At 45.6% G+C, this 16,489-nt stretch overlaps 1 protein-coding gene across 9 annotated transcripts in view; it reads right to left on the reverse strand.

Annotated features, from left to right (window-relative positions):
* Positions 1-258: 258 nt before the first annotated feature.
* The window catches only part of LOC104910947 (sn1-specific diacylglycerol lipase alpha-like), a 31,867-nt gene continuing 15,636 nt past the window's right edge, over positions 259-16,489 (reverse strand). For 5 of the 9 annotated variants that reach the window (XM_010710780.3, XM_010710779.3, XM_010710782.3 and 2 more), the window contains 5 exons: positions 7,301-7,439; positions 6,663-6,874; positions 4,342-4,443; positions 3,621-3,759; positions 260-665 (listed from right to left, as the gene is read on the reverse strand). In XM_010710780.3, coding sequence (XP_010709082.1) covers positions 575-665; positions 3,621-3,759; positions 4,342-4,443; positions 6,663-6,874; positions 7,301-7,395 — 639 coding nt within the window. In that variant the 5' untranslated portion in view covers positions 7,396-7,439 and the 3' untranslated portion in view covers positions 260-574. Of the gene's footprint in view, positions 666-3,620; positions 3,760-4,341; positions 4,444-6,662; positions 6,875-7,300; positions 7,440-7,954; positions 8,052-16,489 lie in introns of all 9 variants that reach the window. The other 4 variants (XM_010710786.3, XM_010710785.3, XM_010710787.3 and 1 more) reach the window with 2 other exon arrangements.

Genomic DNA, 16,489 nt, shown 5'->3' on the forward strand with positions numbered 1-16,489 from the left:
AATGTTATATCTGCATCTAAACAAAATATCAGCTTCTTCAGAGGCTGGTGATGCACTGAAACAGGTTGTCCAAGGAGGTTGTGGATGCCCCATCCCTGGAGCATTCAAGGCCAGGCTGAATGTGGTTCTGGGCAGCCTGGTCTGGTGATTGGCGACCCTGCACATAGCAGGTGGGTTGAAACTAGATGATCATTGTGGTCCTTCTCAACCCAGGCCACTCTATGATTCTGTTTCTGCATAGGATACCTAGGTAAGCTCCTGCAGAAATACAGGCTTTAATTCACCCTACTCACGCTGAAAGGAAGGAAAAGGAACCAGCATAGAGCAAAACGTGAAGTCTGTCCATTCTGAGCGGTGGCTCAGCTTGCTGCTTCTTGGAGGACAATGTCAGTCCTTGCAAGCATTGCTGTCAAGGCTCAATGGACTCCTTGAGGCTCCACATCTCAGAACACTCGCAAGCAAAATGAGGCATGTCCAGGTTTGATAGCAGGAATCCCACACTGCTCGCTCTGCTGAGTCCTACACATCACTGGCCACACACAGAGCTTGCTCTCTGCCAGGAGCTTCTTGGTACCTACCGACTGAGAGTCCTTTGTCCGTGTGCAGCAAAGAAAACTTTAAGGCGGCGTGTCCAGCTGCTGGCCTGCCCTTCCTCCAGGCGGTGTCTGCAGAAAAGAAATCAAGGTTTACAAAAAAACAAAGACTCTGAGCACTAGCACTAAGAGCTGTGCAATTTTTTCCAATAAATAGCTTACTCAGAAAAATATTTTTATGATATGTACCAGTTTCAGAACTGAAAAAATTTCCATTCTTTGACTATAGTGCATAACTTCAAACCAAAAGTGGGGAAGAAAGCTAAAGGTTCTCTTTCAATTTAGAAAAGGCTAAAAAAAGCCTGAATACAGAAGGTTTCACTCAACCCACATTTGGTTTATATGACATTTCAATTTCAGCTTCAAATTTAGCTAATTGGACAACTCTATTTAAAAATAAGCTATTGCTGAGTTCATTCCACTGTTGTGAACTTGCCCTAGTTACTACACTTTCAGAGTGACAGTCCATTAAGTTTAACTAGCATTCCTGCAGAACAAACCTGAGATCAAGACAGGCTCAGTGTTATGGAATTAGCTGACTTCCCTCCCCCCCCCAAGAAAGCCATGCTGCCTGCATATGGATAAGGTCCACAGCTCCTGTAATGCAGGCTCGCTGTCATGTGAACGCAGACCAACGTAACATAGGTCAGTTCAATAAAAGAAAGATAGCTTCTGTTTTTCTGCCATGAAGAGCCGAAGCACAGAGAGTTAGTTGCACCTGGAAGAAAAAGCTGCTGGTAAGCAAATATTTGCCTACAACAGAAAGAGGAGATTTTGCAGGGTTTCATGGCTGAGTATTTTAAAACAAACATCCACAACCTCCAAGGAAGATTCCAAAAGTGGAAGAGGAATATGAGGGACCTAAGATGGAGCTGGCAATGCTCTGTTTGCTCCACCAAATGCCAGAGAGCTCGTGTAGCAATGCAAAGAACTTCACAACTTCACTGCGGGGGCTGGACAAGCAAGCGTGCTCTGAGCTATTTTCTCTCTGACTTCTCCCAAATTCTTTCTTCCAAACACTGAACTTCCACATGTTTTGGATGAGTCCTACAACAAGTTCTTTTAGAAAAGTCTCAGCGCAATTAATTGAGCCATTTGTTTCAGTTTGATTTATTTTGTTCATACTGCAAGATATCAAGAAGCCACAGATAAAAGAAAACCACAGTCCAATACCTACAGAGAACCACAAAAAGGAAGCTGAAGGTTCACGTCTCCTAAATGTGACAACCAAATAGAGTTCTTTCATGAGTTGAGACAGGAAATACAGATCAGATTAAGGTGATACTAATGCCAAATTAATGCTATAGCTCAGCAGGCTCATATCACTGCAGACCAAGGGATGCAATAGGAACAACTGGCCCTCAGCATCTTGCAGAATCATAATCCAGAAGCAGGCAGAGAATTTCAAAACTCCCTGGAAAGGATTACTTCAAGCAAGTGGCTAATTTCAAAATATACTATTTGGAAGCAATAGGTTTAGTAGCAACCACATAGGATTATTTCATGTTTCCCTTCCACGTTACAGCCCACAGCATTTTGCTTGTTAACATCTGTTAACACTCCCTTCCTACAGCAGAAATCTCGAAGCAGCAGGAAAAAGCTCTCTGGAAACGTTACAGGCCTGGAGGAAAAAGCCTGACCATGGCCCAAGGGACAAATACCTTCACTCAATTTCTGGGGTTTCAAAACTTCAGGGGGAAATCATTTTTGGTGTTCCGTTGTGATTTACTTTAAGCTTCCTAGCAAAAAGAACTTTGCAACCTGTGGCTCAGCCTTCCATCAAAAAGAAAAAAAAGTGAATTAAGCCAAACAGCGCTGATTTATTGTGGGGTACCAGAGCCATCTTCCAGCTTTTCATTACCATCTGCTTGGGAATGTTTTCATCGTAATGCAGCAATTGCAGCCATTAGGCTTACAGGGCACTAATTCTGAATATTAAAGGGTAGTGTTAGCAACATACTAGAAAGGTAAAGAAAAGCTTCTTCTATTCTGCAATAAAAAGCAGGCATATGGAAACTTTTCCTCCCTCCAGAAAAAGGGGTTCTGAAGGATTCCACTTCAAGACACGGAAAGAGCATATATTCAAAACACCCCTCAAATATACGTTTCCAATGAGAAATGCAAAATTTGCAGGATATTTTCACACAGAAGGTGGTGACACATTGGAACAGGTTGCCCAAAGAGGTCGTGGATGCCCCATCCCTGGAGGCATTCAAGGCCAGGCTGGATGTGGCTCTGGGCAGCCTGGTCTGGTGGTTGGCGACCCTGCACATAGCAGGGGGGTTGAAACTAGATGATCACTGTGGTCCTTTTCAACCCAGGCCATTCTGTGATTCTATGATATTTTTTAAAAGCCTTATTTTTTAGCATTCAAAATCTAATGCCCTCTGTCCTACAGAGTTACATTCCTTACTTATGGTTACATGTGTCAAAACTGCATAAGAAACAAAGCCTGCTTGTTCTGTCCCACTACAGGAAAAAGCTTCGGGAAAATGCCTTGCTTGGTGAAAAAAGCCTTCACATCCCCATCTGGTTAGCTCAAAGATGCAATCAATTCTTAATTAGAACATCTAGCTGCCAACCCAAAAGAATCTGGTTCTTGGCCAAGATCAAATATAAGAAATTTCAGGTCAAAAGGTCATATTTTGCAGATAAACACAAAAGAAGAAAAAGGCTTTGGACAAAGGTGCCTCAACCTAAGCAAAATTTAAACACTGCTTCCCTGTTAGCAGGTAAAACACTGCTAACAGGATGGACAAACAAGCTGCTGTGATCAGCACTGTGGCTAAAGGGGCTAGGAAGGATTGACAAAGCCAGTGACTAACACACAATCCAGCCAGGCGCTGCCTTGCTTTGTCTCCTTTAAATACAGATGCCCACACACAGCACCTGACAGTCTGAGCTGCCTTCCTCTCAAATCACCCTCACCAAAGGGAAGCAACACCTGCAAGCGAATGCTCCCTGAAGCAAGGCAGGAAGAATGCCAAGAGCCGCAGGAAGCAGGGTGCCGTTCCAGAAGTGCTTTACCGCAGGTTGTAGGTCCTTAGGTTGCGCTGTCTCCGCTTCGTAGCACGCAGTTTGACAAAGGTCCGGCCTGTCGGGTCGAAGACGCATAGGACAGTGATGCAGACACTCAGGATGACAACCCAGTTGCACACCACCATTCCTACAAAGAAAGGGAATATGTCATGTGCTCTGCCCTCAGGTCTTGGCAGTGTTGTTTCCTGCTCTTCTCTGCACACATCACACACGCCTCTCTGTTGCCACAGGGCAGACAGAAGCGGCTAACCCAAATATTCCTGCAGCCAGCTGCAGCACAAAGAAATCTTCTGCAAAGGCTTCTGACCACAGCTAGATTATGCAGCCACAGGGAGACTGCTTGTGCAGAAGACTACATTAAAGGCTCACTGAAGACCTAGTGGACTCCAGCATTCCCATCACTCCCCCCAGAAGAATGGTTGGGTTTGAAAAGCAATTTGAGAAAAACAGGAAAGCTATTTGAACAGAAGGAGAACCAGGGCTTTCAGACTCCCCATGCCAGACCCCTCCATGGGAACAGGGATTCTTGCCTCAGTGCAGGCAGCACAAGTAAATGAATAGAACAACTGTTCTGAGCACTGGATTCTTGAGGGAAACAAGCACAGCATTTACAGCTACAATTCACTACCAACAGTCAATCCCCACATGCATGAGTGAATTAGCTCTCCAAGGCAAGAGATGTCTGTGCATACACATTCCAAATACATACCCAAAGTGACACTCTTTGCTGTGATATCATTGCAGGAAGTGTAGTACTGCGTTAGCCAAATGATGCCCACAATAGCATACACAAACTCAATCACCAAGATAGCTGAAACAAAAAGAACACAATGAATAGTAGCAGCATCTCCCTAAGGATCAATGACTGCCTTTCCCCATCTTCTTGCAAGGAATCCCAAAGATGAGTTCTTTAGTAGGACAGCTGCAGAATAAAAGGCCACGAGAATGGTGGCATATTCAAGAAAGTGGGCCCAAAATGTCTCCTTATCAATAACTCCTCCTAAGTGACGCATGGACCACATACATAGAGCTAGAAGTGCTCTTGGCTGTATTAGGAGTCAATCAAATAGCTGTCCTTCCTCCACAACAGTGGAAAGACTTCCTTAGGTAAAGAGAATCACCATCACAGTAAAACTGGCCTAATTCAAAGATACGAAATAAATAGTAGTGTTTACCCAGGAATACATCTACTTACTACACTTAAGAAATGTTTCCATCACCTCTGACCTTTGCAGCTTTTGCAGCAACAATTCCCAACATGTAGCCCTTAAGGAAGCACTTACTGGCTCCTCAGCTCTGCATGTTACCCTGATAGAGAGCAAGAAATTACACCTGAATATGGCTCAAGAAAAAAGTTGGAAAACACTGCTCTGAAGTGCCCATCTTCACCTTCTCAACACAGTATGACCCTACAGTACAGATGGGGAACGAGACAGAGGGTAAACAGCCTGCATGTAGCACCTAGCAAGCATTTGGTGAAGCTGGGATTGAACCCAAGCCCAGCCTAGAAAACTGAGCAGCCACCCAGTGAGAAAGAAACCAGATTGGACCCAGCTCCTCAAGTGTTCTGAAGCTGAGCTAGGTAGCTCAGGCTTTGCCTACCTTAGCTAACCTCCCCTCTGAGGCTACCAGATGTGGAACAGGAGTAGCAATACCATCAAGAAGACCTTTGTGGGCTACTATTGCAACTATGACCTTAGATTCATAAGCGCTAAATGTGGTCTGTTGAAATCAGGTTATCACATGGACCTTGCCCACAAAAAGGTCACACCCCTAATTCAATCACCAGAGCCATTAAGAGTGAAGAAAACAAACAAACAAACAAAAAAACAAAAAAACAACCATGAAATAAACATGTACAAGACTCAAGTTACAGTTTAAATACAAATCTTAAACACAGGGAAGAAAACAGGATGATTCCTCAGACTCTCTCTACCTCCCCTGTCTCATTTAGTCTGTTTTTAACAGTGCTACTGAAGCTGTCAGGCTCTGCATGCTTCCTCAGGGAGATCACATTGTGCCTGGGAAACTGGAGAGAAAGACTTGTTTGCTATTCATGTTAATGATTTGCTCTTAGCACTCCAAGGTGGAAATGTCTCCTAGATAGAGTTTTCAAGCAAAGTTACCCATCTTTTAGCAAATTTTGCATGAAAACAATCCAGCAAAAACAGAAATGCAAAAACATAATATGCTTTGTTGGAATGGAATTGTTGACTCTGTATCTCCAAAAGATTCTCTTAAAGTCTTCACCCAGCATAGAAAAATCTGATCAAGTTTCTGTATCTGGAAGAGAACGGACCAGGGGAGGGATGAGAACGTAAAATGGAATCCCTGGTTGATGGACTGAGAAACAGTCTCTTTTTCCACCTAGTTTTTGGGTGGATGAGAAAAACAGGAAATGTTTTTAGCAAGAAAAGACATAGGCACTTTCAGAGAGAAAATGCAACCAGCGAGCAGGTGGCAAATCTATTTACCTCCCAACTCCTGGAGGCAGAGTATCAGAATGCGCATTGCAGGATGGAGAGATGCATTATGTGTGAGTCAAAAGGTCAAGTACACTTCAAGGTAAGTGGATGCAGATTTAAATATATATATGTCAGGAAAAGGACATGCACATGGCCTCAGGGTGAGAACAGCCATGATTTACAAAGGCATATGTCTGTATCTTAGGAAAACTTGTTGAAAAAAAAGAGTGGGAGAGAGGTGTAGATGCATCTCACTGTGGCAAATCTGAGCTGCAAGACAGAAGGAGAGCATATTTTGTTACATGAAAAGGATGTACCTGCATCACAACGAGAATGACAAGTTAAAAGTTTGCTAGAAAGATATTTGGGGCGCTGCATGAGAGTCTTACAGCAATGGCAGGGTGCAGTATATGTGATGTATTCAGATGCATATCACATACAAGTGGCCATCTGGATGTCTTTGAGAATCTGTGTTTGTCAGGGTGTGGGGAGAGAAGTCTTCTGCGCTAGCAGATGGCAGTGTGGAGGCTGAGTCATTAGGAGGCCTCAGGCCACTGCATCTTACCCAGTCTGACATAGAGCACATACTGCATGGAGTCTCGGGGCTCAGTGTACAGGATGCTGCCTCGCATGCTGAGCCAGATGATTGCCATCTCTGCGATCATACAGCTGAGCAGGATGCCTAGGTAGCCTCTGCCATGGTCCACCAGGTTCAGCGAGCAGGTTTCATTGGGGTTGTACACCAGCCCAAAGAGCACCACGGAGAGAATCACAAACCTGACATGCACAGAGATGCCAAGTCACATATCCCATGGGATCATACACTCATAGAATGGTTTGGGTTAGAAGGGATCTCATAGCCCATCCAGTCTCAACCCCCTGCCATGGGCTGATTGCCACCCACATTCTGGATGCCCAGAATCTTTTACTTCAACTGCTTTTTCCTGAGCCCTGTACAGTAACACAGCCCAAATTCCAGCCCTGGGTAGCACAGAAGGATATAACGAGATTGGGCTGGGCTTACTCTTTGGAAACTGAGCTTAGAATAGCACTTATGCAAACAACCAGAAGCTGGAAATATGCTAGTGGCTGTCAAAAATGCCCATACAAGCCTTTTAGCTGCATATGTAAGCACAAGAATTACAGCTGCAAGGAGCAGAATCATGGAGGAATTCAAACCATCACCCTGCCTTTCTCACTTACCAGGTGGTATGCAGGAGGAAGAGGAAGACTGCTGGCAAAACGAGGTCATCGCTGCCCACAGACCAGCGACGGCGGAACACAACAATCCCTGGCATGGCTAGTGGGTCTAAGAAAGGTCAGCAGGCACGATGCTCACCTCCTAGAACAAAAAAGAAGCGAAGACACTGTTGACCTTCCTCACCCCTGCAACAGAGCCCCACAGCCACAGGCCAGCAGAAGGTCTACATCTGAGCTAACCTACTTGACACCCAAGATGGCAGAGCTTCCTCCTCCCAGCACTAGGAGGCATGGCACGCTCAAAAAGGAGAGTGCAGAAGAGGAAGGTGCTGTCTGAAGAGTGACAAGTGTTGGATGAAGCAAGTACGTAACTCACCGCACACAACTGCCACTCACTCAGCTCCACTTCTCGTGTTTAACAGGAATCCTGTTAGGGCCACGTGTCAGTAACAGGTCAGCTGCTTTGGACAGCTTACACCAGTCTCAGTCCCCAAAAAAGTCCTATTACCACATCCTTCCAAAGGCTTGCCTGCTGCCATCCCCTTCCCTTGTCCAGAACTGACAGTCCTCACGAGGCTCAGCAAGCCAAATTCCCATTAGCAGTTAGCAGCATCATCTGGGGAAGCTACTGACTAGCTCCCAGCAGAAAATACTTACAGCCGAGGGAGCAAACCCTTAGGTGATCTCTCACTCAGCCACAAGTTGCACAGAAGAATCCTGCCAGCTCCACATCTCCTTTGCGCTCACACTGGCCCTGACAGGCAATAACAATTAAAAAAGGTTGAAGATTGAGGGGCTGGCTATTCTTCCCCACGTTTTGTTTGTACTCCTGTTTCTAAAGCTACACAAACCCTTTTTAAAGGGTTTTAGCAGTTATAGAAGTCTCAAGACTCTGTAGGGCTACCCAGCTACCTCCTCCAGCACAGCTTTTCCACACTGTTTCAGAGCTGCTGTGCATGCTCCAATCTGCTCCAGTCCAAGTCCCTGGGTCAGACCAGCTCTGTGCATCCCTGCAGTGCACCTTATCTCCCTTCTGCATTTCTGGCACAACGTACTTCAACCCTCACCTGCAGTCTGTGAGGTTTTATCAATCTCTGATTTCCTTTATCTTATCTACAGCCTGTTTGCCCACAGCCACCACTGATCATCTGCCATGCCTCACAAACCACACCAAAAACTCAACTTGCACACGTCTCTAGGTGTAAAAACCAGGATGAATCACAAGATCACACTTAGGTCATTCGAACCGTCAAAGTAACACAGGTGCTGGGTTTGTGATGGAGCCCAGTCTGTCACAGCACCAAGTGCTGCAGTTCTGAAGCTTCCCCATCCTACCAAATCATTCACCAGTCACATGCAGTAACCCTCCCCTTATCTGCTGTGCTGGCTACCCTAAAACCTGCTGTGCTACATATCTGTTCCTATACCAAGCACTGAAAACCTGCATGAGTCCTGCAAACAGCAGTCCTTTGCACAGCAAACAGGCTGACACTTCAGCATGTACTTCACTTGGGTGAAGGAAACACTCCATTCCACACACAGCACATGTGAAATTACAACATTATTTGGATTAGCATTTCCTTAGCACAAAATAATCAAAGCACTTGGTACACTACAGCTTTGTTTTCAAACTCCTCGCTCTTCTGGCCATCTGGTGATTCCCAGTCTCGCCACCAACAACCCTGCCACACCAACGGGCACAGGGCTGCCACTCATCACTGTGTGCTAACTGGGCAACCCATGCACTGCAAAAAGAGTCATGATTCACTTCCAAAGACTTCCTATGCAAAAACTAAACACTGAGGTCTGAAGTCTTGTCACCCATTTGAACAGAAAGGAGATGACAGAAGGCCTCAGATTGTAAAGCCTACAAAATTAAACAACTAAAAAACTACAATGATGTCACTGTAAGAATTCTGGCTTCATTCTAGGGAAACAGATCACAGAGTCACAGAACCATACAATAGTTGGGTTGGAAAGAACCTTCAAGATCACAGAACCATGGAATGGTTGGGTTGGAAAGGACCTTAAAGATCAAGGAACCATAGAATGGGTTGGGCTGGAAGGGACCTTAAAGATCATAGAACCACAGAATGATAGGGCTGGAAGAGACCTCAAAGTCCACCCATCCCCAACCTCTGCTCTGGGCTGGTTGCCCCCACCAGATCAGGCTGCCCAGGGCACCATTCAGCCTGGCCTTGAGTACCTGCAGAGACAGGACACACTCAACTTCTTCAGGCATCCTATGTTAGGGCCTCAACATTGTCTGGGTAAAGAATTTCCTCCTCAAACCCAACCTAAATCTCCCTTCTTTTAACTAAAAAACATTTATCCTTTTCCTATCTACATCCCTACATCACTACATGCCCACGTAAAAAGTCACCCTCCTTCCTGCACATAAACTCAAGAGTTACATTTCCAGAAGATGAAGATCAGACTCTAGCAGGGAGGGGGGAAGAAAAGTGCAAGGCTAGAGTGCAGCCAGCCCTGAGAACAATGATCCTACTTTTGTAATACCAAGAATCCCTTGTGGTGCTCCCAAAATTGCTCCGAAGGGTGAAAAATTCCCCAGACCTTGAAATCTACACCCTGCTGTGAGGAGCCCCAATGCTGAAAGTAGGAGGGAAATGCATGCAGGCACAAGCCCTGCACGCAAAGAGCCCAGAGCCTCGGCTCTCAGCTCAGAGGGAGATGGGCGGAAGCAGAAATCTTACATGGCCTGCAGTCTAGCCGTTTGGTATTCTTCTCTCCCGTAAGGATGTTGCAGGAAAAGTGCAGATCCACAGAGACAGGCATCATGAATGAAGGAGGGAACAGCAAATTCTTCTTGCAGTCACTGAAAATCCCAGCCAGCAAAGGGGAGCACAGCACAGTGCCTGCCTGCACACAGTGCTGGGCACCGTCCTCAGAGCAAGTCCTCCCTCCCTCTTGGGAAGCCATCTCATTTATCTTGCCAGAGCCACCAAGCCCAGGGGGGTCGTGACTCCCCATTCCACACCCCGGCACCCTCTGGAAGGAAGTGACATCATCTCTATTCTAAGGAAATTGTATGTGAATTGTGGGAAGGAGCTGAAGTGAAAGCGGGAGACACCGCCAGTGGCACGGAGATGGGAGGGAAGGTTCATCTCCTCCCGTGGCACATCTCTGACTCTGCAGGAAGCCCTTGGGCTCCGAAAGATGGCACAGGGCAGCAGTGCTGGGAAGGTGCCGGGCCCAGCCTCAGCTCTGGCATGCATTGAATGGCCAGGGGGAGGGGAGCTGGCCCGGACACAAAGCAGGCACACAGAGGGGCCAGCCCGGGCTCAGAAAGGAGAGCCTGTTCCAGAGAAGCAGCCTCTGCTGGCCTTTTCAGCCGCTAATTCCTTGTGACATGCTCTGGGGTCCGACAGGATGTGGGGGAAGGGGAGAAGTAGCTGTCTGTAGGGGAAGCCTTGGAGAAAAGAGCAAGGGAGAAAAATGCTACAGCGAGATAACGTTCCAGCTAAACCTCAGAGATTTAGCCTAATCCAAGATCCCATCACATCTGACATTCGCCTTAGATGAAGGTACATAAGAACAAGCTGAATGCAGCCAAAGGAAAAGGGCTATGTGCACATCTTGTACCACAAGAGCCCACCCACACTGACCCCCAGCAGCAGGGTTGGCTCCAGGCTCACACAGCCACCCAAGACACAGCCATGCCCACATGGGTTTTCTGTGAGCCCTCTGGATGCACAGTGTTGCATCCCCTCCTCCACCATCCCACACTGTCCTCCTGGTGCTGCTCAGCCTCCCATGGGTCACTTGCTAGTCCTGCAGAGCAGAGGATGTGATGCCTCTGGGCACATTACCTGGAATGCCACCATTTAGGATTGAAGTTGTGAGTGCTTCCCACACTGCCATACAACTTTCCATGTCTCCTCACATCAGCAGAACCGCATACTGTCCCTTGTAACCATGCCAGCACTTCTTCACCTTCTCCAGTTGTTTATTAGAGCTCTTGAAGCTCTCTGTATTTCTTGCAGATGCCAAATCATACTTTTTATTGTACAGTAGCAATTTCTGTCAAGTTCAGGTGACCAAAAGTGACATTCAGCATGATGAACCACACAGCTCCTGATCCTTTAATGAGTGCTGTTTCATAAAATGCAAACCATTCCCCTTGAAATGCAGCACCTCCAGCACCAGCAGCTCACCCCAACCTGAAGCTCAAACAAGCACACCCCATAAGCAACACAGGCTTGTGTCATCACCTCTGCAGCTTGCAGAAACCTCTTGTTCCCACTGAGCATGCCTTTCCATAAGCACTTACTGTACTTGACGGAAATCATCAATCAGAACTTGGAACAAATTTTACTGGTCCTTGGCCAGCCCTTTTCAAAGGCCTCAAGGGAGCTCTTCCAGTTCCTGAGCTTGGATACTCGCAATCTGGGAATTGTTCTTTGCTTGCTGGTTGAAGTGGACAGTGTTTCATCCTTGCAAAGTGTTTCAAAATTGGCCAGAAGGTGTTGGCTGTCTGCACACATGGGAGCATATCTCTTCTTCAGTACCTCCTGAAGGATCCAGCATGAATAAGATCTGTTGCCATACAACTCCCCAGCGCAACTTACCCCTAACAACCATTAGCAAAGAACAGCAGGAATAAGCCATGGACAATTGGAAGAAAAACATCTGCACCTTCAACATCTTCCCTGGATGGGAAGATCTCAGAGCATCTCACAACAAGGCACAGAAGAGGTAGTTCCTGTTGGAACAGGAAGACAAACTACACGGTGCATCAAAGGAGAATGAGCACTATCAAGCAGCAGCAGATTTCAATTTTCCTTTGTGCTCTATTTTCCAAGGAGAAGGAAATAAAGTGAGAAGTAGTGCTAGAGCCAGGAGACCAAGCCACAAGGTCAGAGAAAGGAAAGGTTCGGAGATCCTCCTGGGGCTTGGCACACTTCAGACACAGCTCCCTCACCACCGGGCCACTACACTACAATGACACTGGTACAGAACTGACATGATTAGGTTAGATCAGGACACAAACACTCAAAATGTGTAAGATGATCTCTCAGATCCATCCACAGGACAAGCACCTACCTGCACAGCCCACCAGTTTACATCATAAATGCTGCCATGACTGCATCCTTGGAAATGCAGCGGTGTTGGTCACAGCATTTTGAGAAAAAGAACAGAGCAGCCATCTGGCCCAACACAGTGGCTTTTTCCTCCCTAATGTTTCTTCAGAGCCCCTTTCCTCAGGCAGGAAAAGCATCAAGATGTTTCCCAGCTGCACATGTTCCTTGCTTACATCATTCCTTTTAGCCTCTTACTCCATACACATCTCGCTCAGGTAGAAACTGCTCTCAGCAGTCCTGCACCATCTTCTACCTCACAGCCTGGCAATTTACACCTTGGAATTTCAAAAGCTTCGTATCAGAGGGTTGTTCTGTTTCATTTAAGAAACAGTCCCTCTTTTCTCATGAGGAGACCAATCTTCCTACTAGAGCAGAGGATTTGTTATCTTATTTGTGGTTTGCTTCAGAACGGTCATTTTCCTGTAGGGTGATTTCACACACAGCACACCACGAAGGGTGTATGGTCCACAATTCTGAAATACCACCAACTGATAATCCAAGGCACTAAGAGCCATTGACTGAGATCTAAAAACATACGTGTATTTTCAAAAGGGATGCTACTTTTAACATATCTCGGTTATATTTTAGGGCTCAGCACATAAAGGGTTCAAGTTTTCAAGCATGTGAATAGGATGGCCTCAAACTGGGCCACAGAGATTCAGGCTGGGTATGAGGAAAAAATTCTTCTCAGAAAAAGTGGTACTGCATTGGCACAGGCTGCCCAGGCAGGTGCTGGAATCACCATCCCTGGAAGTGTTCAAGGAATGTGGAGATGTGACACTTAGAAACGTGGTCAGTGGGCACGGTGGGGACTTGATGATCTTACAGATATCTTCTCTAACCTTAATGATTCTATGATCCTATGAACTACAAGGCTCTTTTTTTCCCCCCAACACAAGAGAGAAACATTTAAGAAAAACAATAACTACTGAAAAATGGCAGCACCCATCCACCTCCTTTCCATGGAGCCACACACAACCATGGAGTAATGCAAGGGTAAAACCAGGTAGAACTCTCCCCATTAGCCTGTGGCAGTGCCCCACCAGCCTGTCTTGAGGAACAAAGCTACCCTTGGCCAACCTGAACACATATTCCTAATGATTTTTTTTTTTACTGAGAAACAGATATAGAGACAATGGAACAAGTACTCAGTGTTTTCTTGCCCACTGTGTGGATGCTTTTCTATAGAAACAAAGAATTTTCTCAACTCTCACCATTTTCAGTTTAAAAGCCAACAAAACACTACTTTTCACAGTAGTGTTCAAAGCTTTACAACCAGCAGTTAAAAGCAGGATGAGAAATCCTCAAATTCAAGATAAAGCAAAGAAAGCCTCTACTTGTGAAGACACACCCTCCAGTCTTCTGATTCAGAGTCCGTTCCTGGGACCATAGCTCCCTGGCTCCCCTAAGGGAGGACAAGGCGAAAACAACCTCACCATATGGCCCCAGTATCATCAGGGTTCTTCCTCTTCACATCAGTAGGAACAAAGTTTATCTCCAAACTTCAGACCTGTCAGAAAATTAAGTCTTCATAACAGGTCAAGAAACGGCATAAGTCAACAGATAGCCTTACCTAAAAATGAGCCACTCTACTGAAAGCCTAGGAGTGGAGAAAGAGCACAATCTGAGACTGCTGACATTAATTTAGTTAAAAACAACACCCAATTGGTGTATCAATGGCGACATATCTGCAACCACCTACATTCTGTGCTAGCAAAGCCCACAATCTGAGCTTTCTGCAATTTCAAGCTTGAGCAAAAATAATGACCAAGTTGCTAGGGGGAAAAAAAAAAAGTATTGAAAAGTGAAACTAATTTTGTATTTCAAATAGAACTCACTGTTCTACAGAGTAATAAAGCCTACTAATGTTTAATAGCAAGCAACCAGTGATGAGAAAAGCTTGGCTTCAATGGGGAAGAAAAGGATGCTGGAAGTTATTGCTAGGAAGAGCCAACACAGGTCTGCTGAACAGCCAGGCATCCCAATCTGGCATCTGCAGGCAAAGCAAGCACAACCATGGCCAAACCATGCTTGCATATAAGTTACAATAGTTAATTTTTCCTAGAGCCAACCAACATTGGGGATTTAAGTTCTTTGGATTCTGTTGCCATTGCTGTATTCAGAATTAATTCATGGCTGCAAAGGACACAACTATTAATTTGCACATTGGAAAAACAACCAGAGCTGGGTTAATTCAGCCAGGGTGAGGTGAAGTGGTGAATGGTGAAGGAATATATCAGGTGCAATTGAGTGATGTCTATCTGCCAGCCTTGTTTCTTTAAGCAACCTGTTTTTCACTAAAATCCTGACAAATATCTGTCAGCTTTCCTCCATTCATCTAGAATGATTATCAGATCAGCCACCTTCAAAAATAGGAGGAAAAATCAGGAGCAGCATGTTTCAAGGTGAAAATAAATAAATTCAGTGATGTTTCCCTGCTGCAGCTCATCTTGAAGTGACTGTCTTTGGGAAGGAAGGACAACTCCAGCCACACTGAAAAGGATTGCCTTTCTACCATACCACAGGCTCTCTGGATTCCTATTTCACGCTAGTGGGCAAAGTTTTCCCAATAACTTGACTCACTGCTTCAGGAATTCCCTAGAGGATGACTCACATTCCAGGGAAAGACACCAGTCATTCTACAGGAGCTGAATGGACCACCACTGCCAAAATAAGAGAAAAGTGAAAGAAGTGGGAGAAAGGAAGACCAGTGCCAAACTCAAAAACAGCGTGGTGAGCACCACCTCCTGCTCCCCTCCCCAGAAGCAGCAGGGCAGCACCAGGCCCCTGAGCAAAGGACTGACTGCTAAGCATCCTAAAGGTGTGAGTGTTCCATCCAGTCCTTAAGTCACCCAGGGTGAGATCTGAACTTAGGAGTTCTCCTTTGATTGTTGGAACTGACTCAAACAATTAAGCTCTCACTGCTCCTCCCTGTCATTCATCACTAAGGTTTGCTTCTTACAACTCTCAGCACATTGCCCTTCCGCAGGCTTTTTCCTCTACTCTCATTAATGGCCCCAGGAAAGCTGTTAGCCTATCTCACTGTGCTTTCACAAATGACTCCAAAACCATGCTATCCCTTCCACCAGTCTCTCAAGGTACCCAATCCTTTTTATCCCAGAGCTTGGATAAAATTCCCAGGAAATAGACCCCAACACGCTATTCAAGGGAGCCATTATTCCGTAGTGTTTTAAAAAGGGAGAAATCTCATGTGCTATGACAAGTTCTTTGAAAAACACCCTCTGTATTTCATTGCAAATGCATGTCTGACTGCTCCTGTTCTGCCCCAAACTGTCCCAGGATTCATCCTTCCCAGGTTCCCACCTTCTAATAGCTTGTTCCTACACAGAGCGTGTCTTGTACCCTTATCAATTTGATCTCTTCTCTTTCTTGCCCACAATTCTGGATTTCTCAGAGCCTTCACTGAGCATTAATCTACACTTGGGATATGTTGTGAGCAGAAACATCAGTTATTCTTGCAAGCACATTCAATAAAAGTCTTGCATAGAAAGCTAGCTCTCTATTGCTATCATTCCCCCACCTCAATATTACTCCGGCTTCACACAAATAATATCAAAAGCTACCAAAACGGTGAGTCCATTTTTTTCCAACAGGATCTCGTGAAATGTAATCCATTCCTAACACCCAGAGGACCAGAGGCAGGCTCCCCTTGGTGCCAAGCCAGGCCATGTGCTCATATCACAAACAGATTCAATTTCCTTTGAATGCTCACACTGGAACTTTAACAAACTAATGATCAGACACCAAATAAACGAGCTCTCTCTGGCAAGACTTCATCTGTGCTGCTGAGCATTGTTACCAACATAAGGGCCAGCACAGCACTGACTACCTTTAATGTACATCCTGCAAAGCAGAAATGCATCATATTTCCTAAAATCCCATACCAGAATTGTGAATTTCAGCTTGTAAATCTCCTTCCCTTGAATTATGGCAGCCATATCACATCATAGATATGCTGAAACACAGCAACTGACTGTCCATGTTCAAATACTGACCCTCTGCTCTTCTCAGTCCATTGCTGGGTGTGCTCAAAAGGAAGCTTTTCAGATGCTAAAGGAAAGAGGCTTTT

This window comes from Meleagris gallopavo, chromosome 5 (assembly GCF_000146605.3).
Source record: "Meleagris gallopavo isolate NT-WF06-2002-E0010 breed Aviagen turkey brand Nicholas breeding stock chromosome 5, Turkey_5.1, whole genome shotgun sequence".
NCBI lineage: Eukaryota > Metazoa > Chordata > Aves > Galliformes > Phasianidae > Meleagris > Meleagris gallopavo.